The sequence below is a fragment of the Octopus bimaculoides genome, chromosome 10 (genome assembly GCF_046866305.1).
Source record: "Octopus bimaculoides isolate indiv1 chromosome 10, ASM4686630v1, whole genome shotgun sequence".
NCBI classification, from domain to species: domain Eukaryota; kingdom Metazoa; phylum Mollusca; class Cephalopoda; order Octopoda; family Octopodidae; genus Octopus; species Octopus bimaculoides.
The window spans coordinates 7,069,557-7,096,052 of NC_142937.1; the positions used below are offsets into that span (position 1 = coordinate 7,069,557).

General features: G+C 35.8%; 1 protein-coding gene across 1 annotated transcript in view; it reads right to left on the minus strand.

Moving 5' to 3' along the window:
* The window catches only part of LOC106871452 (dynein axonemal heavy chain 5), a 330,351-nt gene that overhangs the window by 285,571 nt on the left and 18,284 nt on the right, over positions 1-26,496 (minus strand). The window contains exons 2-4 of the mRNA XM_089358345.1: positions 14,861-14,904; positions 12,017-12,106; positions 5,452-5,484 (exon numbers count right to left, since the gene is read on the minus strand). Of these exons, the coding sequence (XP_089214471.1) occupies positions 5,452-5,484; positions 12,017-12,106; positions 14,861-14,904 (167 nt within the window). The remainder of the gene's footprint in view (positions 1-5,451; positions 5,485-12,016; positions 12,107-14,860; positions 14,905-26,496) is intronic.

Genomic DNA, 26,496 nt, shown 5'->3' on the forward strand with positions numbered 1-26,496 from the left:
ACTCACACCAGATTTTGTGTACAAAAGATTATGTAACTTTCAGAAAATGAGAAGTTTCTAAATCACCAAGCTTAGCCTTCAAAGCCACAATCCCAACATGCCTTTACATTTAATTAGTGAGCATAGGGCCTGTCATTGTTATTTTCTGAGATAGAAGTTCAATAAAAGCTAGTCAAACAGAATAATGACTAAAAATACACGTCCTCAAATACTGTCCACACCCTGTATATATATATATATATATATATATATATATATATATATATATATATATATATATATATATATAATATATATATATATATATATATATATATATATATATATATATATATATCATCATCATCATCATCATCATCATCGTTTAACATCCGCTTTTCCTGCTAGCATAGGTTGAAAGATTTGACTGAGGACTGGTGAACCAGATGGCTACACCAGGCTCCAATCTGATTTGGCAGAGTTTCTACAGCTGGTTGCCCTTCCTAACACCATATATATAACGCTATATATATATATATATATATATATATATATATATATATATATATATATATATATACATATACATACAAGTAGCTAATTAAAGCTTGGGTGTACACCTGGTAGTATGCTGATTAAAGCACACTCGTTGTCTATGGCAACCTGCTATCATCCACGGTATTGATATAAATGCCACTGGATCTACCTCAGGAATTCCACAGTATTTGTCAAGTATATGCAGTAGAATAATATTATAATAAATAAGAAATAACAGAATATATCATATTTCAGATCAGCTTCATAGAGGCTTGTAAAACAGCAGATAAATCAGAAGTGTATTTTTATCTCTAAAATTAAATTACCCCGGTTTCAATCACAAAATATTGGTTTCCTAACTGTAAATTTATGCTAAGCAAATCTAATAAACGCCAGTATCTAAGGGCATATATATATATATATAATAAATGGAATTCATGGGTTTCTTTATTAATATATATATATATATATATATATATATATATATATATATATATATGCCCTTGGATATTGGCATTTATCAAATTTGCAGAGCATAAATTTATATTTAGGGAACCAATATTTTGTGATTGATACAGGGGTAATTTAATTTTAGAGATAAAATACACTTCAGATTTTGTTTTACAAGCCCCTGTGAAGCTGATCTGAAATATTATTTATTTTGTCATTTATCATTTATTATTATGTAATTCTCTTCCTGTTCCACTGTTGAAATAATTTCCAAAAGAAAAGATAAACAATAACAACATTTCTTATTAACTGAGGTAATTAAATACCATTTAATATACACCTTCCATACCTAAAATAGCAATTTTTCTTTTATATTTCAGTTAAAATATGGCAAAACAGGAAAACAGACATGAAGATAATGAAATGTAACAAAATAAAGAAAATATAATTACGCATTAGACTTCTATACATTAATATCTGACTTCAAAAATTGTGTTAATTAATACTGCTTTTGTGGAAATTTCAATCACAGATAATATAATTAATCAATTACAGACAAATTGAGTGAAAAGTTATTGAAATATATATTAAAGCAAATGTATTTCTGATATCCCTCAAAGAAATAAGGAAGTGATGAAAATGGCTTCATAAGCATATTTGAAATGAAGAAGAAAGTGTGATTCTTTTATGCATTATTAAAACTGATACCAGAAAATACAGTACACAATGAATGACTCTAATAAACTTACAAACATTCAACCAATTACCTTCTCAATTGCTAAGTTTTAATCAGTAGGATCAGTAAGATTAGAATGAGAATTACGTAACTGGGTAAATTTATATCTGTACAATGTGGATTTACATCATCATCATCATCATCATCATCATCATCATCATCATCATCATCGTTTAACGTCTGCTTTCCATGCTAGCATGGGTTGGCTGATTTGACTGAGGACTGGTGAACCAGATGGCTACAATCTGATTTAGCAGAGTTTCTGCAGCTGGATGCCCTTCCAATCTGGTTTAGCAGAGTTTCTACAGCTGGATGCCCTTCTTAACGCCAACCACTCCGAGAGTGTAGTGGGTGCTTTTAAGTGCCACCGGCACGAAAGCCAGTCAGGTGGTACTGGCAACAACCATGCTCAAAATGGTGTATTTTACATGCCACCTGCACCGGAGCCAGCCCAGCAGCACTGGCAACGATCTTGCCGGGGCACAGGTGCCATCACGATTTTACTTTCGCTTGCCCCAACAGGTCTTCGCAAGCCGAGTTTAGTGTCCAATGAAGGAGACAACATTGGCATGGGTGCAAGTCATCGAATTTAGTTCGATTTCGATTTCACTTGCCTCAACAGGTCTTCGCAAGCGGAGGAGTTTACGTAGTTAAATATGAATATTATGATAATAGTTGTGATTTAATTAAATATGTAACATATAGACACATATAACATTACACTCTAAAGGAAACTGTACAATAATAAAAATATGTAATAATGAATGATGGAGATCAAAGCTCAGTTGTTTAGTTAGGTATGGAGGTTATCATCAGTTTTCCATTTGAAATACAACTAAAAAAATATTTGAATAAAAGGACATACATTTATTTATTAAATCCTTTCTATCAGAGAAACAGTGTTAGAAGATTATATATTGGCACCTCACATATAAAATACATTTCAGTACTCCCATCATCTACAACCATATTTTGAAGTGCATTCTGAACTGGTCAAATGTAGATGTATATACTTAGACTTTGCAAGTAGACCATGGGATGATATGTCAGAAGCTATGTTATTTCATCAATGTTGGAAAACTAGGCAAGTTACAACACTGTAAGGAATTGAAGTTTAGTTGTTACAGTGTTCACCTTCCATGCTGGTATGGGTTGGACAGTTTGACAGGAGCCGGCTAGGCAGGAGCCGGCTTGGCAGGAGCCGGCTTGGCAGGAGCCGGCTTGGCAGGAGCCGGCTTGGCAGGAGCCGGCTAGGCAGGAGCCGGCTTGGCAGGAGCCGGCTAGGCAGGAGCCGGCTTGGCAGGAGCCGGCTTGGCAGGAGCCGGCTAGGCAGGAGCCTGCACCAGACTTCTTTGTCTGTTTGTTATCAAACTTTCTCCTCCATCAAATACTAAAGATGGAATAAATGTCTCAGCAGTATTGGATGGTGGTACTCCAGCAGTATCAGTGAGAATATTTGGGTCCTTATCATCAAATGCCTTTCTAAAATTGTATGCTGTTGCTCTGATCACCTCATTGTCAACTCCTGAGTTTACTGAGTTGTCTCCTTCGTGACCTTGCTGCCTTTAACTTAATTTAGCTTGCTTTAGATATTGTATGCTCTCTCTCTTTCTCTCTTTGTCTCTCTCTCTCTCTCTCTCTCTCTCTCTCTCTCTCTCTCTCTCTCTCAGTGATATAAATGGTGGGTATATGGGGATACAGCAGTCTCCTATTTTCCAGCTCACAGAGAGGCGGTACCTTTTCGTGTCAACTCGCTCTTTCCCAAAGTCAGCCTGTTGAGCCTTTCTGTACCCTAGTCCCTACTATCATTTCTATCACTGCTCTTCCTTACTTTTTTCATAAATATATTTCTCGCATTTCTGTACACTTTCTATTTATCATAAACATCTTACCCTCTTATTTTTTTATCTCCAATTTACTTTGTCTTTTTTTTTGACGTCATACTTATTTTTCAGGTAGCATTACAAATTTTTAATCAATTCTTAATTTGATAAACATATTAGAAAAAACATACTCAGACCTTCTTGAGTCACAGCAAATACAACTAATCTAAGTTGTTGTTTTGTCTAATGTTTCTTTTATATCTTTAAATATACACTCAAGTCCTATTAATATATATATATATACACATATACTCTACTTGCTTCATGGATTGTTTGCTATTTATCAAGGATCAAAATGACTATACAGTGCAACATGAGGTGGCTTGGGTCTTGTGCCTCACCCCAAATACACCAGACCTGCTATACCTTTCTCCTAATTCTTCCATCTTTGTTGAATTTGTAGCATCGATTCAGTTCCAAAAAATGTGACATTTCTTCCTTAAGTGAGGAGTACCCTTGATAAGTGATGAATCCTGTACTCAACTGGGACCAGACCATAAACTGTGCCACTATTCTCCTACTCTTTCTGTGCACACTTACTGACCTGACTCTATTTTCCTTCATCTGACCTGACTCTACTTTCCTTCATCTGACCTGACTCTACTTTCCTTCATCTGACCTGACTCTACTTTCCTTCATCTGACCTGACTCTATTTTCCTTCATCTGACCTGACTCTACTTTCCTTCATCTGACCTGACTCTATTTTCCTTCATCTGACCTGACTCTACTTTCCTTCACCGCATCCATCTTCTCATTGAAACACTCACCCACAACTTCCACATCCTACTCTTTGACCCAATCACTCATCTTTTCCCTATCATCTCTCCTTGCCTTTAAGAAAGTTAAGAATCTTCACAACCCCTTAGAAGCTCTCGGTCCTTAGCCACACAACACCCAGCACATCTAATTACATTTACTGCAGTGCAACACTTAGCTCTATATCATTAGTGTCAGAACTATCACCAGCCCCAAGTTACATTATATAACTTCATAGGAAATGCTTCCACAACACATCTACCAAGATCATCTACAGTATCAATTGTCAATTTTGTGGTACTCTTTATATTAATGAAACAGGCTGTCACTTTGCAGTTGGCTTTCACAAGCACATTCATTGTATTCTACTATGTATCCCAGGCCAGTCACTTCAACTCAAGGGGCCAATTCATTAACCATTTATCAGTGTCCAGCATTTCTACACACTATGGATTCATATACTAAAAGACAAAGAAATTAAAAAAACAAAAAGAGAAAAAAAAGTGCCACATTCAGCCTAAGGAACACAGCACTGATTGGTTTCATTTGGTCTAATTAAGCAGTTCTCATTTCACTTCTGCACTCTTCTTAGTATAATGACTACTACTTTATCCTTTAGCTCGCCTTTCTAATTTTCTCTCCACTTCGTTCTAACAATGTTTCTCTTCATCTTTCTCTTCATCTTTCTCTTCATCTTTCTCTTGCACTTTAATTTGTCTCTCTTTTCCTTGCCTTTTCTTTCTTTCTGCTTCTCTTATATTTCTCTCTCTTGCGACTTCCAGCTTTCTTTTCTTTTTGTTTTTTCTTGTATCTCAAATCCTAAAGAAAGGCTTTGTCCGAAACATAAAAAAAAAAAACTCTACTCCCAACAGAATATTAACTTTTACTAATAAGCATGACACTTGATGATGCACATCACCAGTTTCCTTGGTTCTGTGCTACATAAATAAATGTATGTGTGTGTGCATGCACACACATGTGCATGTGTAAATGAAAGAAATAGAGAGACAGACTGAAAGATGAAGACAGAAGTAGAATGACAAATAGAGAGAGAGAGTGGGGGTTCAAATGTCATTTAAATTTGTACAAAAGAGTAATTTAAAACTTACCAAGCTGAAAAAGTACCGATATTTTGAGTCAATCTGAAAATAAAATAAAATTAATTATTTCTGGACAATACAGTATTAGAGGCAAGTTATGTCTTCTTCTAATAAATAGTATCAGATTACATTTCAGTTTCTCAGAATATTCCTTTCCTTTTGGAGGGAGATGGCGGAGAAGAATACTGAACAACCAGTTTGCTCATAGAATCTTTATAAGCACAGAATATTCCTGTTCCCTTTCATTAATGCTCTACTGCTGGACATAATTATAACTTCTTTGTAGTCTAGCTTCAAATCAATCTGGATTCAGCAAATCTGTGTCCTTAATTTAGTCTTTTTTCTTCCTTTATTTACTTATTCATCTCTCTATTTTTCTCATTCCATCTTAAGTATGAATATGTGTGCCTTGTGTGTGTGTGTGTGTGTGTGCGTGTATGTGTGTGTGTGGGGGGGGTTCTTATGTATTATATTGTTTGTATCTGTGTCCTTTTTTCTCATTTTGTCTTTAGCTGCCATGTTGCATAGTGTGACAGTAGTTATTATTCCATTTGTGGTGGTTATTGAATAGTGTGGTGGTGTTATTGGTCCATTTATGTTGAGGCTCAATCTATCAACTACTATGTGTGTGGCCTCTGTTATCTGTCTAAGTGTCATATCTATTCTATGTATTGGTAATACCTTAACATCTACATTCTAATTGAGCATGTTGGTAGAGCACTGATGAGCTTTTCTCCTCTTTGAGCTCCCACCAACATTCACCAATCCACTAACCTAAGTTATGTGCTGTCTTCCCAATGTATGTTGTTGTCATCCTGTTTCTGCACCATCCTTCAGTACACTGTATGCTATAGCCTGCATTCTTAATCTAACAGTTAACCAGCTGAGTTCATCCTACATACTATAGTTGGAAACTAAGAATAATAAGGTCCAGATACTTCATTGCCACTATGCCAAACTCATGGCCTCGAAATACCTGGTTCACAAGAATGCAGCTTTGCAGACAACGCCAAGCTGAAAATCTTTATAGCAGACTTGGTAAGAGTGATGAGACATGTGTCTTGCATGTGTGACCCAACGAAATTAGACTCATACAACACTTTATTCACTGCATGCAGATCTTTGGCAACTGTCAAAGGGACAGGGTTAGAGTCTACAATGGAGCCAGGGCTAAGTACAAGGCCATCATAGAGAAAGATGAAAATGAAATTTGCCTGCTATACAGGGATAAATCCTAGAATAGCAATGAAAGGACCAAGAAGAAGATAGATAAAGCCAACTCATGGTAGGACAACCAAAAATACCAGAGTGTCATGTTTGGCAGCAAACTAGCATACCTTTTTAGGAAAAAATGAGATAAGGTAAATCTACAGATTAAACTACTAGAAAGGCCAGGGACCCCTATAAAATCCCCCATAAAAATAGAACATATCCAGTTAAAAGGTTTCCATTGACAGAGAACAACTGTATAATATGTAGGATGAACCCACAAGTTAACTGTAAGATTAGGAATGTAGTCTATAGCATACTGAGATACAGTGCAGAAACAAGACAACATACATTAGGAAGACAGCATGTAGTATAGGAGAGTGGATAGATGTTTACTGGTAGGAGCTCAAAGAAGAGAAAAGCACATCAGTGCTCTACCAACATGCTCAATTACAACATAAAGACTCAGTTAATAAAATAGATGTTAAGATATTATTAACACATAGAAGAGTCATGTCACTGAGATTACAGAGGCCACACACATAGCAGTTGACAGACCAAGCCTCAACAAAAAACATGACTGGAACAATAACAACCCCCACCACATTATGCAACATGACAATCAAAGACAGGATGAGAAAAAAAGACAGATACAAATAGTATAATACATAAAGCCATATACACACACACAAAAGACATGCATACACATACTTAAGACAGAATGAGAAAAAAAAATAGAGAAATGAATAGGTAAATAAATGAAAAAAAAAACTAAATAAAGGACATGAGTACAAACAGTATAGTAAGTGAACCCATATACACACACACAAAACACACACACACACACACAAAACACATACAAAACACATGCACACACACACACACAGATAATGATGCAAACGCATGTGCAGATAAGGATACACACCATACAAAGACAGAATGGACTAAAGAGAACAGGAGGAGATATGTGGGATGTAGAGTCACTGAAGAGGTCACAGGATGTATGACAAAAGATTTCAGACAAAGTACACTAAAATAAGAACAATGATAAAGCTGAAGTGAAGGATGAGTATAGAGTGCGTGTGGTTATTTGGCAAAAAAGAAAAAAAATGAAATGACCATCCTAACATATAACAATATCTGTTTCAACACATGATTTCAGATCAGAAGTCTTGCAAAACAAATGCATAAATGTAAAACAAAATCCTTAACAGTATCAAACTCTACATATATGATATTTACAACTAAAAGTATGATATAATACAAGGCATAGTGAGATACTTTTGATCTAGATGAAAAAAGTTATGATCAGTAGAATCTATATGACTTGACTCTCAATCCATAGACCACTGTTTGAGCAATGAATTCAAATACTTACTAATAGAAAACAAAAGAAGATATTCTTCCTGAAAACAGAGCTGAGTTTTCATCATCATCATCATCATCGTTTAACGTCCGCTTTCCATGCTAGCATGGGTTGGACGATTTGACTGAGGACTGGTGAAACCGGATGGCAACACCAGGCTCCAGTCTGATTTGGCAGAGTTTCTACAGCTGGATGCCCTTCCTAACGCCAACCACTCAGAGAGTGTAGTGGGTGCTTTTACGTGTCACCCGCACGAAAACGGCCACGCTCGAAATGGTGTCTTTTATGTGCCACCCGCACAAGCCAGTCCAGGGGCACTGGCAACGATCTCGCTCGAAAATCCTACAGGAGCCAGTCAGGCGGTACTGGCAACGGCCACGCTCAAAATGGTGCATCTCATGTGCCACCCGCACAAGAACCAGTCCAGGGGCACTGGCAACGATCTTACTTGGCTTGCCGGGTCTTCTCACGCACAGCCCATTTCCAAAGGTCTCGGTCCGTAGTCATCGCCTCGGTGAGGCCCAATGTACGAAGGTCTTGCCTCACCACCTCAGCCCAGGTCTTCCTGGGCCTACCTCTTCCACGGGTTCCCTCAACTGTTAGGGTGTGGCACTTTTTCACGCAGCTATCCTCCTCCATTCTCACCACATGTCCATACCAGCGCAATCGTCTCTCTTGCACGCCACAACTGATGCTTCTAATGTTCAGCTTTTCTCTCAAGATACTTACACTCTGACGGGTATTCACATTGACATTACACATCCAACGGAGCATACTGAAGAAAATTTGTAAAAATAATTTGCACCAATATTTTACTGCTGCTTAGTTTATTACACACAAAAGGATACAATATATTTTTAAATAAAAGCATTCTTATGCCTGATAAACACCTCTCCTATACTTTTTTTTTCATTTCAATGTATGTGAAAAATCCAGTTTCAGAATGGAGTTTTGGATTAAATCAGTAGATTATACTTCGTCTATTTTAAGAAATTGACAAAACTTTTCTTAAAATATACCTGATGCATAAACACATAGTTGAAATTATGGAAATTTTTTCTGCCAGAAAGTTCCCATGTAGTATGAATATCGTAAGATTTAGGTGTTAGTTAGTTCACACAAATTGTACGTAGTGGAATTACAATTCTGTTTAATTAACACAAGTATCTCATCTTTTTCCTGATCATACCATGAAGAATGCAGATAAAGATCTTTCTTAAATTCATCATTTTTAACCTCAGTTACATTTAAAAGAAAAGAAAACTATTAATTATTTATATATGTATCATAACTTATCTTTTATTTTTTTATCTGTTTATCCAAAGGAGGATGCTTATAATTATGTTATATCCTTTAAGATATAGAGATTCTTTAACCAGATATCTAGTTAAAGTAATTTCAGCAATTAGAAAGGGGCATTATCCTAACTTGAGTGCAAGAATCCTTTTTCAAATACTGGCCAATGTTAAGACTGCTATTACCTACTGAAATGTAGTGACTCACTATTCTTTATTAAAATATGCTGAAGAAAAACATTAATTGTTTGTCACATTCAACTTAAATTTTACATGTTGACAAAGATTATGGTTTCTCCACTTTTTCTATATCTTGGGCAGGTTTGATACAACTTTTTTAAGGTAGTCTAGTTAACTCAGTTATTGTTTAATACCATGTAACTCCCTTTGACTAGATCAACAATCAATGCATATTTCAAGGCATATCCATTCCATTTGGTGCATGTTTATCTCCATCAGCCAATGTATCCACCGATTCTTCAGATTATGAACTGTATTTTGTGGAAGGTTTGCTGCTATTTCTAATAGATTGAGTGACCAGATTATCCATGCTATCATGCTTATACAATACTTTTGTCTCATTGTTTTGTTTTAGACAAGCAGACCAACTGTCAGGTCAACAATCACACTATAGATCTGTGTCCTTAACTTAGATAGTGAAGTGAAACATGCAACACAGCTATCTTCAAGAGGAAATTTTACATTCATGAATGATGATAAATGTACAATAAAGCATTTTGAATTAATAAATAGAAAGTTAGAGAAATCAAAGTAAAACAGTTTTCCCAAGTTCAGATTTCTCTCAAACCACAAATCCCGGCTTGTTTATTATAAATGCTTTCACTTTTAAAGTAATCACAACTTAAATACTCTATTATTTTTTTCATTTTATTGGCATCAATCACTGGACTGTAACCTCAGTGAGTCATCACCTTGTAATATAAATTTTAAAAAAATAAATGCATATATATTCTAAGTTCAAATGTTTGGATGCAAAGAGCATGTTTCAATGATTTGGATAAGCAATCCAAAGAGTTAGAGCAGAGAAGAAAGACTTCAATGTCATACACCTTGATCTGGCAAATACATTTGGATCACTCTCACACAAGATGATCCAACTGGCTCTTGAGATGTATCATGTCCCAAAGAACATACAAATAGTATCGAAAAAGTACTTTCATAGCTTTTTGATATGATTCTCCACAAACGATTTTACAATAGACTGAATCAGTCAGGAAGTTGGTATAGCAATGGGCTGTGCTATTTCTCCAGTATTGCTTGTGCTGACTATCTTGGAGGCAGTGATGAGTAGTCCATGTCTAGCAGACCTTGGAAGTGAATACTGAATGCTTCCTGTAAGAGTCTTTATAGATAACATTATAACATTACAGTACAAGGGAAGACTAGAACATAGGCTACTGAAGCAGTTTGATAAGGTAGCCACCTCATCTAGAACAAGCTTCAAGCTTAAAATGTTGTGGAGCTTCTCACTATGGAAGGGGTTAGTATTTGATAAGGTCCCATTCACTGAAGTCAAACAACCCTTTCCAACACTGAAGCACTTTGGAAGGCGGTATGACAACTTGAATGACATGAAAAATGAAATTGAAACCAAAGAAATGGCAGAGGGAAGCTTGTAAGCCTGTCTGGTTAATATAAAATTTGATGCCTGAAGGTCAAGCAGATACTAAAGTTTCTCTGGTTTTTGCCAATATATATCAGCACTAGCACAGTGGGAACAGTTGAAGCCAAGATTAATAAATGCACAAGAAAATGACTTGGTGTCCAATTGGCCTGACTGGTGTTGCTCTCCAGAAACAAGACAAGACTGTGAGGTCAGTTCAACCCAGGCTGAGAGCAGGCAGAAAATCAAGAGTTCAGGAGGTGCTGGCTGCAGTAAAGGAGGAGCTCGAGTTTAAAGAAATAGCAGGATACCAATAGGCAGAGACTAGGTTCAATGATGTGGTAGTCAAGGGCAAAAAGAAAATCAAAGAGAGACATGGTAATACAGGAAATTCAGGGGAAGAGAATACCAAGAAAATCCAGAAGGCAATCCAACAGAACCAACACAGCTAATGGACGAAATGAGAAATTGAACACCAAAGAAGTCTCAGCTGGTATGACATATGGCATATGGTTCTTTTGTTGAACTGCTACGTTATGAGGACGTAAACACACACCAACACTGGTTGTCAAGTCATAGTGGGGGACAAACACAGATACAAAGACACACAGACACACACACACATGCACATACACGCATATACACACATACATGATGGGTTTCTTTTCAGTTTCCATCTACCAAATCCACTCACAAGGTTTTAGTCAGCCCATGGCTATAGTAGAAGACACATGCCCAAGTTGCCACACAGTGGGACTGAATCTGGAATCATACGGTTGTGAAGCAAATTTCTTACTACATAGCCACTCCTGTGCTTACATATAAATGTGTGTGTGTGTGTGTGTGTGTGTGTGTGTGTGTAGTACTATAGTGACTTGAAAATAAAGATCTATTTTTAATTTCAGCAAAAGGCCTGTAATTTTGCAGGAAGGAGTTAGTCAATGACATTGGCTCCAGGACTAAACTGGTAACAAAATCAATCAGGGGTGAAAGGCAAAGATGACGCCAGCGGGATTTAAACTCAGAATGTAACAAAACAGCATTCACAAAAATAACTACAGGCGAAGGAAGTAGACTTACAGATATTTTCCTTTCTTCTTTAACTGCTTGCAGCTGTTTTTCTAACTCCTTCTTGGCTTCTTCTAGCATAAGCATGTTTTTCCGGAGGAGCTGAAATGAAATCAGAATACAAATCTTCTCAGAAGCAGATAATACTCATGTATTCAGAATGTTATCTGTTGACTACAGAAACAAATTATAGATGTAGGACATCTTAGTAACTGATTTGTTAATATTGATTGAATTACAATTATTCTATTAACTGAAATTTTGACCATCGTATGGAGCAGATTACAAAAGGAAAGACTTAATTTTAGACTATGATATAAAGAATTGTTTTACGGTGGTATACAAGTAAATATTTGGAACTGCATCTAATTTAAGCTTTCTAATTTATTGAGCTATAACTCATTCAGTAACTTTGATGATCTGGTCCAGTAATTAGATATTTCTGTGACTACTTCTCTCTGAGGCATATCTCTTTTACCCTCGAAGCATTTGGCTTTGATGCTACTACACCAGTCTTTGGGTATGATTATTTCCTGTACAACTTTATAAAGGTGACCAAGCCATAGCCTATACTTAAAACTTAATCATTCCCAACATTTTTGATTATCTCCCTTATACTGGAAAAAATTCCTGATTACCTTCACCTGTCTGGAGCGCCATAATTCACAACATAGCAAAGACATGACACAATAGAGGTAAAGAAATTTGAGAAATTTGAAAAGAAAATACGAAACCGGTTCTTTCTCCAAAAACGATGTTACTATACGCAATATATATATATATATATATATATATATATATACATCAAAAGACAAAAATGAACAAGCTTTTGACATGTTATAGATATTTCAAAATTATGATGCTATGATGCTAAGTATTTCCATTATTTTGTCCAACCCCTGTATATATATATATATATATATATACATATATACAGGGGTTGGACAAAATAATGGAAACACCTAGCATCATAATTTTGAAATATCTATAACATGTCAAAAGCTTGTTCATTTTTGTCTTTTGATTTATTTTTAGTGTTGCTTAATATGTTTTGCTAAAATTGCTGTTTATTTTCAGATATCATCAGAAAAAAGTAATTAAAATTCATGCAAATGAGGTCAAATTGTTGGTGCTTGTATGGCAGGCGCTAACGTAACAAAAACACCCGAAATGTTTTGGTGTATCAAGAAGTACTGTCTCAAAAGTAACGACAGCTTTTGAGAAAGAGGGAAAAACCTCCTCATCAAAACAAAACTCCAGAAGAAAACTAAAACTTTCAGATAGGAACTGTTAGACTCTTACACAAATTGTTAGAAAGGATCACAAAAGTACAACTCCCAAAATTACTGCAGAGCTTAATGACAACCTTGAGAACCCAGTTTCCACAAAAACTTTTTGCTGGGAGCTGTACAAAGCCAGATTCACAGGATGGTTGCAATCAGAAAACTACTACTTTCAAAAATAAATGTTGCAAAGCATTTAGAGTGGAGTAAAATCCCATAGAATTGTTCCCTAGAGCAGTTGAAGAATGTTATTTTCTTGGATGAGTCATCCTTTACCTTATTTCCAACCACCGGCTGAGTATATGTGTGGAGACAACCAAAAGAATTATTTGACCCAGACTGCCTTCTTCCAACTGTTAAACATGGAGGAGGATCTGTGATAATCTAGGGAGGGTGGCTATATCTTGGAAATCTGCCAACCCAATTGTTTCCCTTCATGGCAGAATTAATAGTCAAGACTGTTTAAGCATTTTATCTGATCAAATTCATCCTATGGTTGCGGAACTGTTTCCAGAGGGAAACACAATCTTTCAGGATGATAATGCACCAATTCACACAGCTAAAGTTCTTACTGAATGGCACGAGGAACATTTGAGTGAAGTTGAACATCTTATCTGGCCACCATAGTCCCCAGATTTCAATATTATTGAACATTTATGATGCATTTTAGGAAAATAAGTAAGGAGTCGATATCCTCCACCATCATCACTACAAGAACTGGAGACTGTTTTAGCTGAAGAATGGACAAAAATTCCTTTGGAAACAATTTAAACTTAGTATGAGTCTATAGCTCATAGAATTCAAGCTGTAATTACTGCCAAAGGCTGTCCTACCCCATATTAAACTAAATTTGTTTGAAATATTAAGGTCTTTCCATTATTTTGTCCAACCCCTGTATATATATATATATGTACATTTTTTTTATGTCTGTCTTTCCCTAGTCCCAAATAGACAAATACAGCTTATTTTGGCATTCTTTTATAACCAGTTGCCTTTCCTTTTGCTAAACCTTACCTGTCTTTTTAAACATTTTTGGTAAGGACAGCACCAACAGGAGATTTGTTGATTGGACATCAGCAACAGTATATGTGTGTGTACTGGCTAAAAATATTAACTGCTGTAAGTTTAAATGAATAGCTTGAAAGATATTAGGAATAGTTTTCTATTGAACTATTTAAACTGTTACCAGCTGCATTCCCAATCTTTGAACTATGTCAACAAAACCCAAGCAGTAGCTTAGATTATATCGTAGATTGCTGAAGAGATACATGTGTAACATTTATTATTTAAGATATTTGTTTCTTTATAATCCAAAATGTATGGTTTATGCTGCAATGGTCAAAATAAAGTCATTTTCTCTAGAATCGAAAGTTAGTTTACTTAATTCTTTTGTTGTAAGGTGACAGCCTTTCTTTCATTCTTTTGCTTGTTTTACCAGTTCCAGTCAAACTGTCTTACTCATGCCAGCATGGAAAACAGATGTTAAATGATGATGATGATGATGGTGTGTGTGTGTGTGTGTGTGTGTGTATGTGTGTGTGTGCATACAAAATACAAAGAAATGTACTCCTACCTTTGATGGCGTTTTACTAAGGCCAGAATGAGCATGGGTGGTAGCTGAAAAGAGAAATATGTAAATAACCATTAGATATTAACATCATTTTGGATCAGCAACTCAAGTAAAAGTTCCATTAATTCAGTATCCAACAATACAGAAAATCCAATTTTCTAATACGCTTTTTGACATTAGATCTTTCTTTTTTTTTTTTCCTTGTTATTGTCATTTGCTTGCTTTTAAGAGCACACAAAGAGAAATACAAACTGCAGTCTTTACTACTTTATCAATAAGGCTGAAATCTATGAAAAAAATTGTACCTGTAACATGAACATATCTACTATTTAGGAAATCATATATTGAATTTCATGCATTAAATTTACAATGTTTATACCACATTAGTAATCATTTATTTTATGCATTGAATAATATTTGGCATTCAGATTAGGCTGTCAAATGTAAAGTTTACTTATTTACATTTTCTTATATTTCAGGAAGGTCATTCTTTTTTCTGGGTTTTTTTTTGGGGGGGGGGGGGTGCCAAATAAATACATGCATTATATATTTGTTATTCACATCAGCTTTATCATTGTTCTTATTTTAGTGTCCTTTGTCTGAAATCTTTTACCACACATCTTGTGACCTCTTCAGTAATTCCCCCATCCCATGTGGCTCTTCCTGTTCTGTTTAGTCCAGAGAATGGACGAAAGATTTCAGACAAAGGACACTAAAATAAGAACAATAATAAAGCTGATGTGAAGAACAAATATGTAATGTGTGTGTTTATTTTGCAAAAAAGAAAAAGACCATCTCCAAGTATAACTATATTTGTTTCAACACATGATTTCACACCAGGAATCTTGTAAAACAAATTCATATAGGTTTATTCACCTTGTTTTGAATCGGTCATGCATTATCTTGTAGCTTCAAGATTTTGATGATGTCATTGCTTGCTTTTAGAATTACATTGTAAGGTAGATGTGAGAGGCTGGATCTGACTCTTTGAACATTAAACTGATAGAATATTTTGACTGTCTTATTTGCCTTGTTATGCAATAAGTTATAATGCTTAATGTATAACTTATAAATTACCATCCATATATGTTTTATATATAGGAGAGACAATTAAGGCTCAAAACCCACCATCCGAACGTGGCAGATCCCAGCGCCACCTTGACTGGCTTCGGTGCTGGTGGCATGTAAAAAGCACCAGCCAATCGTGGCCGTTGCCAGCCTCCTCTGGCCCCTGCACCGGTGGCATGTAAAAAGCACCCACTACACTCATGGAGTGGTTGGCGTTAGGAAGGGCACCCAGCTATAGAAACACTGCCAGATCAGACTGGAGCCTGGTGCAGCCTCCTGGCTTCCCAGACCCGGATCGAACCGTCCAACCCATGCTAGCATGGAAAACGGACGGTAAATGAGGAAGTAAGTAAAAGGGAAGATGTTCATCTAGTAGTATGAATTAGTTAACAGAAATCTATAGGAATGAATGTCCACCTTACAATTATTGTCAAATCCTTACAAAAAGCAAAGTCTATCAAGCAAGAAAAATGTTTTATTTTATCTAAATACTCATGAAGAACAAATATATTATTTAGGTGTCATGTGTTAAACATCGAATGTTGACTTTTGTGTAGTCATTCAACTTTGTGATATCAAGATCTTCATTAAATAAATGACACAATTTCAAAACTTCCATTCTTCCTGAAACTTGCCAACAGTACACTTGATGCACCACAAACCCCTGTTCCTTCTTCTTTTCCTTTTTTTTTTTAGACTTAGTCACTGTTCACTTCCTGTGCATATTCTATGTACTGTTCATGCAGTAAATTATGAATTTTCTGATGAGTTTTAGTGCACCTGAGCACTGTATGCAATAAGTTAATTATCAGAAATGATCAGCTGAGCTAGTGATTAATTTTTCAGAAACTCATTTTCCTTGAAATACATATTAACCTTCTGAAGGAAGAATTTCTTCAGATGTTCTTCTGTCATAAGTTGGTTAATGAGAGTAAAAAGAAAAGGAATTAAATGTTTTCTATGAGTATTCATAGTAAACATACAAAACCAAATAAGTTACTTTAACTATTATTATAAACTAGCTTATTGTAGTATTTTATATATCAATAAGGTACAAAACAAGGTACATTATAATCACAGATACAAACATTCACATATGCACTGAGTTGAAATGCTGTTTGATTTTTCTTTTCAGCACTGAACGTTCACCATCCCATTTCCATTGCACACACACACACACACACACACACACACACACACACACACACACACACACACACACACACACGCACAAACATTCACATACCCCCACCTCACTTTACATGCACACACACATTCTCACATAGTCTTGAAACATGGACTTTTTCACCTCTTCCTTCGTTATTCATCTATCACCCCTTCCTTTCTCATATGTTGTGACAGAAAACAGAAGATACGCTCTTTGCCACTTCCTCTCTCCCATTGCTATTACTTTCTCTCTCTCCCTCTCAGTCAGGAGTATTACTCTCACTCTCTCTCCTTCACTGAATTACTATTTTCTCTCCTCTCCTTTCACTTATACTTTTTCTCCTACTCTGTCTCCGTGATTTTGGACAAATATGTATATATATATCATCATCATCATCATCATCATCATCATCATCGTTTAACGTCCGCTTTCCATGCTAGCATGGGTTAGACGATTTGACTGAGGACTGGTGAACCAGATAGCTACACCAGGCTCCAATCTCATTTGGCAGAGTTTCTACAGCTGGATACCCTTCCTAATGCCAACCACCCCGAGAGTGTAGTGGGTGCTTTTACGTGCCACTGGTACGAAGGCCAGTCAGGCGGTACTGGCAACGGCCACGCTCAAAATGGTGTATCTTACATGCCACCTGCATAGGATCCACTCCAGCGGCACTGGCAACGATCTCGCTCGAATGTCTTTATACGTGCCACCGGCACAAGTGCCAGGAAGGCGACGCTGGGCACAGGTGCCACCACGATTTCGCTTTTACTTGCCCCAACAGGTCTTCGCAAGCCGAGTTTCGTGTCCAATGAAGAAGACGACGTTGGCATGGGTGCCAGTCGTCGAATTCAGTTCGATTTCGATTTCACTTGCCTCAACAGGTCTTCACAAGCGGAGTTTAGTGTCCAATGAAGGAAAGGTACGCATAAGTGGGCTGGCTACACCCCTGGCAGAGGCCTTGGATTTAGGTCCCACTTGGCTATCCGGGTCTTCTCACGCACAGCATATTTCTAAAGGTCTCAGTCAGAAGTCATCGTCTCGGTGAGGCCCAATGTTCGAAAGTCGTGCTTCACCATACACGCATAAATATATAAAAACGCTATGCTCATTACTATATTAGGAGATGAGCAGCTGATCTAGTGATTCATTTTTCAGGAATTCATTCTCCCTGAAAGGCATATTAACTTTCTGAAAGTGGAATTTCTTCAGATGTTTTCCCTCTTTCGTAAGTTGGTAAAAAAAAGGAATTAAATGTTTTTTACAAGGATTCATAGTAAACATACAAAACCAAATAAGTTGCTTAAACCATTATTATAAATATTCAGTTCACCCAATATTATTATAGAAGTTTTAAAATAAGTTGCAAACTCTAATGAAGTTTAACTGAAGTAGTTTCTAAATCATTAGTAGTTATAAATGTTTGTAATAGCAATGAATATGTTATGGTGACATGAGACTGAATCATTTAGTTCCTGCTTCATAAAGAGGACAATTTGGCATGGTGGAAAAAAAGTTATGACATGTTTAATTTATAAACTAGAACGCTGATACAAAAATTATGCCATTCTGGTACAAAAAAAAAAAATCCTGCTTCAGTAAAATAAATACAGTATTTATGACCTTATTTTATGTTTATTACGATGGATGTTGAACCAAAGATACCTAAGAATTAAGCAAAGCATAACAAATTATATATTTTATATCTTATATTCAGGAACTATAAATTTGTAAATGTTTATTTCAGATCGTAAATAATATCAATGCTTAGTACTCAGTGAAATTGCCACTTCCATAACAGATTGGCAAGCATTGATTTACATAGTCTGACAAATAAAAGTTTAGCAGTAAAGTTGTAGCAGTTAGTCTTTTATGAAGTTTTTCTTATACATAAAATAACCTGTCATTTAATTTCTAATTACAAACTCCAAGTTAAATTCTGAAATCGATTTACTATGTAAGAAAGAATTCTTGTTTCAATTTTTTTTCTATCCATCTTTTTGTAGATTAACTGTCCAATTCTTTATGTTTATAATAAGCCAATGGAGTGGCTTACAGTGCTGATGACTTTTGTAGATTCCCTTCTACCCCACCAAAGACTGCTGAGATTGATATTCAGTTATTTAGTCTGAATATCTGCTGCACGATATATATATATATATATATATATATATATATATATATATATATATATATATATATATATATATATATATATATATATATAGGTATATATATATATATATATATATATATATATATATATATATATATATATATATATATATATATATATATATATATATATATATATATATATAGGTATATATATATATATATATATATATATAGGTAAGTGGTAGGTTTGCCTCGATCCTTCAGGGGATGTTTAAATCCGGAGGCGCTCCTGGGGATCACCTGTATGGGTACCGTCTTGGGAAGAGGGCGTCCAGAGGCAGGTAATATGTTGCTTAAACTGTAGTTTATGTATTTACTTGGAGTAAATATATATATATATATATATATATATGTGTGTGTGTGTGTGTGTGTATGTATGTATATGTATATACAGAAGGGCAGTGACATATTAATGTACATATATACATAAGTGTATATTCATATTATATTGCTATAATATGTGTGTGTGTGTGTGTGTGTGTGTGTGTGTGTGTGTGTGTATCAATCCAACATGTAACATGTTTTCTCTTTCTTACTGTTTTCTTTTCTCTCTCTCTCCATCTGTTTTTTCTCCTCATTTCGTTCTCTAGAAGAGCATAAGCTTGAAAGATCAAAGACTTTTTCCATTTTCCCTGAGCGTCAAACTTATACACCTAGCTTGTTGCTCTTTCAACTGTCTCTGTCTTTTGTATATTTCTAGACTATATGTATTTATGCATGCATCATCATCATCGTTTAACGTCTGCTCTCCATGCAGGCATGGGTTGGACGGTTTAACTGTGGACTGGCAAGCCAGGAGGCTGCACCAGGCTTCAATCTGATCTGGCAAGGTTTTCTACAGCCAACTACTCCGAGAGTGTATTGGGTACTTTTTACATGTCACCAGTATGGGAGCCAGTCAGCTGACACTGGCATCAACCACACTCGAGCGCATGTATGTATATATGTGTGTGTGTATGAACATATGTATATATGCATGTATGTATGTGTATACTCACACAAATACACACACACGATAATCTCTCTGGATATGTCCTTGACTCCTGTTCAAGATGGAAACAACATAACAGCTGACACCACATTAAGAACTATAACTGAACCGACCGGTTCTTGTGGACATGTAAGCAGCTACCCATACAATATCACATATATTAACCATAGCCAATTAACTATAGCTTCACATCTTAATTCACATACCGTTTCATGTTTTTAGATTATCCAAATTTCTATGCATATATGTACGTCTCACTTCTTTCTTCGAATCTCATTTTACGTTTTTCAAACATCTTTTCCGATTGAAAATTCCTTGCAACAGATTTTCAATAGCATCACCAATGTCTACCATCGTCTGGATTTTTGCTTTGATTCATAACATATATCATATATTGGATAGTTGCAGAACAATCAAATGGCTTCAAAAATTGTATTGTCTTATCTTTGTCCATAGTTTCCTTGGGAATTTTCCTTGAATTATAATTTCATATCGGCGAAAACCTGGAACTTTTCATTTTCCAAATACAGTTAGAAACTATACTACTGCTAATAAACCAAAATCAATACTCGTTGCTGTTGTATAAGACAAGAAGTGAGGCTATTATTCTAACAATGGTATTTGGTTAGATGGTGTGTATAGTGGCTCAGCTATAAACATCATTGTTTGGGGTTGGACTGCTACTTGTGAAGTTTGTTGACATTTTCTCTCAATAACTTGTTTGCTGGCTCTGCGCACTTCAATTTCTCTGGAATAAAATTCCCTTACTTGAAAAACAGGCAAGTGTTGGCCACTGGAATTACATTTGTCTGCCAAAAAAATACCTGTCTCAAATTTACTTCTGTCTAAGCTATGTTACTATGACAAAAGAAATGTTAACTAGACAACAATGAAGCATACAAACATACACACACGCATACGCAAAAACCAACTTACATGCACACACACACGTGTGTCTTTCTGCCTGTTTGTCTCACTGCAGCTTGACAGGTGGTGCTGGTGTGTTTACATCCCTGTAACGTAGCAGTTCGGCCAAATACCGATACAATAATTTGAAAATTTTGGTAATTCATGTCTGTTTTGATAGTAACAAGCGGAACATGAGAGCTATTTTGTCTGACAGCAACCTTTGAAAAGTCTTTTATCTGCAAGGAAGCACGTGTTGATTATTTGCGTGATTGTGTGATTATGGCAGCAAGCTCCAGTAACTTCGCTTCTATGATAGAAAAATTGAAAACAGAGGAAGATACTGTGTCGTACCTTCAAGAAAAGGGTGTTATACCCAAAAGATAATTATGTAAAAAGAGGCATATTATGTATACGGAAAGATATGGTGGGAACATTTATTGGCGATGCTCGTTCCGAGAATGTATAGACTCTTGTGTCGGGAGGAAAGACACATGATTTGAAGGTGAGAACCTTCCTCTAAGGACTGCAATCCTCTTCTTTTACTCACGGGTTAAGGAATTGACATCAGTTTGGTTTTGTGTTGAAAAACTTGGGATGAACCATTGCACAGTTGCTGATTACAACAACTATGTTAGAGAAATATGTGTGAAGTACTTGCTCCATTATCCAATTCAAGTTGGTGGTCCTGGGAAAATTGTTGAGACTGACGAAACAGTCTTCTCAAGACATAAGTACAACCAAGGATGGGTCCTACTAGAGCAGTAGGTTCTCAGCGGAGCGTGTCGCGAGACTAGATAGGTTTTTCTGCATGTAGTGCTATGTCGGAATCGTGACACACTGGAAGAATGCATACGTTACTCTATTCTTCCAGGAACCATGATTTTCAGCGATTTGTGGAGGGCATACTGTCACACTCCTGAAATTGATAGCTACAATTTTGAGCTTAGAACGGTGAACTACAGCGTTGGGTTTGTTAACCGGAAAAATGGTACCCACACTCAACAAGTGGAGAGTATGTGGGCCTCTGTGAAGCGAGGTAATAAACGATGCTGTGGCACTCACCGTTCTATGATAGATTCATATCTCTGTGAATTTATGTGATGCAGGAGGTATGAAAATTGTGATTTGTTTGAAAAATTAATTGAATGCATTTCTAACTTTCGTTTTCAATTTTAAAATATTTTGTAATGTGTTGCTTATTGCATACTTAAATGTTTTTTTTAAGTATATTTTGTTTACTCTTAATTTCATATATAACATAAATGTGTACACCTTTTGGAACATTGTCATTTTATAAGATTTTGCTGGCTAATTTTTAAATTAACATAAAAATTTAATTACATGAAAGAAAATTACCAGAGAACTTTCCTCTGATTCTTTCAAATCTTTCTGTTAAAAATTGTAATGTGTCTATCACATGTAACGTGTTGTTTATTACATTTGCATTAAATTTATATTGAATGCTTAAATGTTTGTTTCTTTTGTCACTGAGCATTGAGGTGGTTGTGAGGTGTGCTAAAAGTAACAGCTAAATAAGATTTATTTACATGAAAGAAAATTACCGGAGACATAACACGTGTTGTTTACAGATATCGACAACACGTACTAGTTTCAGGATACTGACGACAAAATGTGCAGTCACGCAGAAAAGGATAGCTTCCAAATCCTCTTTCCTGACTGGGTGAAAATGATCAAACTTTAAATCTCTATAACATTTTGAAAACGTTTTTCTGGAAAAAATGAAATAACTCCAGCAATTCAGTTTGAGCAAGTATATTCTTGTGTAAAATTTTTAAATTTTCGGTAAACTTCTTTTGAAATGTTGGCGGCCAAATCGAAAAGACCCAAATCTTGTACTTTAATAACAGCTGAAGAAATTTGTCTAGATAAATAAATATAATATTTTTTAATACAATATTTATTCAAGAATATTAATTTTTTCTGCAAAAATAGTAACTAGAAGACTCGAAGACTAACCAGACAACGTCCAATACAAAATAAACAATGAAGCGTTAAATTTCTAGTGGCTATTTCTGGTGCTTGACAAGATGTGTCTGACAATTCGGTTTTGTTGTTGTTAATTCGGGGAATGAATGTTATTTTCGATGTGACTCACTGAATATTTTGGGGCAGAATTCAGTGAAAACATTGACAAAATACAATAGATGGTAGATTAATATGTTATATATGAAAAGATTTCGTTAAACAAGTCAGCAAACCATGTGAAATAGAGAATGTGCAAAACATAAAATATCACTGCGTTTATTCATCTGCAGACAGTAAAAAACATTTAGATCTGTCGTGTGTGATCTAGCTGTATATCAAGTGAATATCATTCGACTACATTAACCCTGTCAACCCGTGTTCCCACTATAGCAGGAATAGCTTTAATGTCATTTCTGTCGGATTCACGCTAAAGCGGTATTCAACAACAAACATAGAAAAGGAAAAGGAAATTTAGATTATTGTTCACGTAGGAGCTTTGTTGTCAACTGTATTTATGACATCATTAATGGTGTCTCCCATAGATGTTATTTACTTTTGTTTTTAATCGAAAAAGTAAATGAAACTGATTTTGCGATGAAACGAGTGTGATGAACCGAGCACTTCGTCTTATAAATGAGCAAGGCTTAGACTTTTTGCGGTTGAGGAAATTATTGTTGATATTTATTCTTCGAAGAGTTTACACTTATGCCAGCAATGGGAGTGATTCGGACAACTAAACTGGAGAAAGTCATGAAGAAATTAGCGATTTTGATGAACAAATACGGTAGTTTAGAGATGAGACTATTATTGTTATTCTCTTGAAATTTTTTTATGAATTTGTCCATTGCCAACAATCGCTACTCTTGAGCTGTATATGCAACTATTTATTTTTTTGCTCAGGAGCCCAGGTGGAGGGTAAAGTTAGGCACAGGAGCCCGTTAAGATGGTGAGTTGGCAGAATTTTTAGCATGCTGGACGAAATGCTTAACAGCAATGCACCCGTCTTTACGTTCAGAGTTCAAATTTCGCCGATCTCAACTTTGCCTCTCATCCTTTCGGGGTTGATGAAATAAATACCAGCAGATCACTGGAGGAGGTGTAATCGACCAGTCCCTCCGCCGAAACTCCAGGCTTTATGCCTATTGTAGATAGAGTTGTTCCATTGCATGCAATTAATCATTGCTAGTTTCAAACATTTCTGGGCGAAATGGAAGTTGAATATAACGATTTGTTGTGCCACACTGCAGCAAAATGGTTTTAAAGCAGTAAATCTATCTCTTAATTTTTTGAACTGCGGATGGAAGTTCACGTAATGAGAAAAATCGTACACAGCTTCTATTTGCAAATAGGGAATAGTTGCGTAAACTGTCATTCCAAACTAATTTATTGAAGCGTCTTAACGTCTGTCTTCAATTACGAGGCGATTCTCAGTTTATATACTTGGTGAAAGCTTTTCAACATAAATTAAGCTTTGTTTTTCACTCCACGCTAATGATAATCAAGAAATGACACCTAGTGTAAAGTGGGAAATGAAACACTAATTAGTTGGCTAATTAGCTGAATTTGAATCATGGTAATTGTACTTAAAATTATTATCTCACGTGTGTTATTTATATTGTTTGTAATCGAGATACAAAAACATTTCCTTTTACTTAAATGTTTTTCTAATACGTACCACAAAAAGAAAGGCAATACATATACAATATAAGGCAGAGAGCTCGCAGAATCATTAGCAAGTTGGGCAAAATGCTTAGTGGTATTTCATCCATCTTTCATCTTTACGTTCTGAGTTCAAACTCCGCCGAGGTCGACTTTGCCTTTCATCCCTTTCTGGGTTAATTAATACATAAAGCGCGACAGACCACGAATCGTGGCCGTCAAGCACAGGTCGACAAGCCACGATCGTGACCCAGATAGATGCGTTTTATTTATGGGCGTTTGCTGGGGTCTAATGTCACTCAAACGCTCCGATACCCACCAGAATGCAAGAGGACTAATTGTTCAACTAATGACTTTTCAGATGATGCAAAACTTGCCACCATTATACACTAAGGAGATATTTTAACTATTTTTGTTTTTTGTGTGCATGGTAGTCTCATTTTCATAAAATGTGCTCAGCAGTCCATGTAAATCCCAGCGCTTTATGGGTTAAATAAGTCCCAGTTGAGCTCTAGGGTCGATGCAATCGATTTATACTCTCCCCTGAAGTTGCTGGCCTTGTGCCAAAATTTTAAACCAATACACACACACACACACACATATATATATATATATATATATATATATATATATATATATATATATATATCGTTTGTAGGAAACATATCTTTTCTACTCTAGGCACAAGGCCCGAAATTTGGGGGGAGGAGGCCAGTTGATTAGATCGTCTCCAGTACGCAACTGGTACTTAATTTATCGACTCCGAAAGGATGAAAGGCAAAGTCGATCTCGGAGGAATTTGAACTCCGCTAAGCATTTCGCCCGGCGTGCTAACGTTTCTGCCAGCTCGCCGCCTCAAAGGAAACATATCTGGAGAGGAAGCACATTCGAAGATGTCGGAAATCGATAGACAATGGCGAAGGGAGATAATCTCCTATTGTTTACCTTCGTAGCGTGGCTTTCCCGCCTCCATATTTTGAAGCGGTCTTAGGCCAACAGGTTTTGGGGTCTGACGATATGCCATAAAGCTAAACCTTTTATGAATGGGAAAACCAGGGTAATCCCATAAACCGGCCTTCCCCATTGTAATATATATATATATATATATATATATATATATATATATATATATATATATATATATATATATATATATATATATATATATATATATATACACAACACATTTCTGGGTTTGTGCAATAACTATCCCATTCCTCAATCTTTACAGTTTTGTTTATTCGGAAAATGTTTTTGGGATTTCTATTTTAAATATTGAACATTTCGATTGTATAAAAAGAAAAAGTAATTCTCCAGTTCATTTTAACTCATCCATTTCCTTTCCCTGTGCAACCCTCTAAGCTCTACTTCTTAACAACTCTAAAACTTTAACCACAAACCTTTTTTTCTTTTTTTTTGCTGGATTGTAATCGTTTACGCTTAGTACCGCTTATCCTTTTCGTCTTTCAGTCATTGTAATGCGGCCACGCTGGGACACTATCTTGAAAGATTAGTCGAACAAATTGACCCCCTCACTTATTTCTTAAAGGCTGCTCCCTTATGCCGAACTGCTAAGTTATGGGAACATAAACAAGCCATTACCAGTTGTCAAACGGTGGATGGAGGACGTATACAAACACACACACACACACCGCACATACACATATACATACACACGAC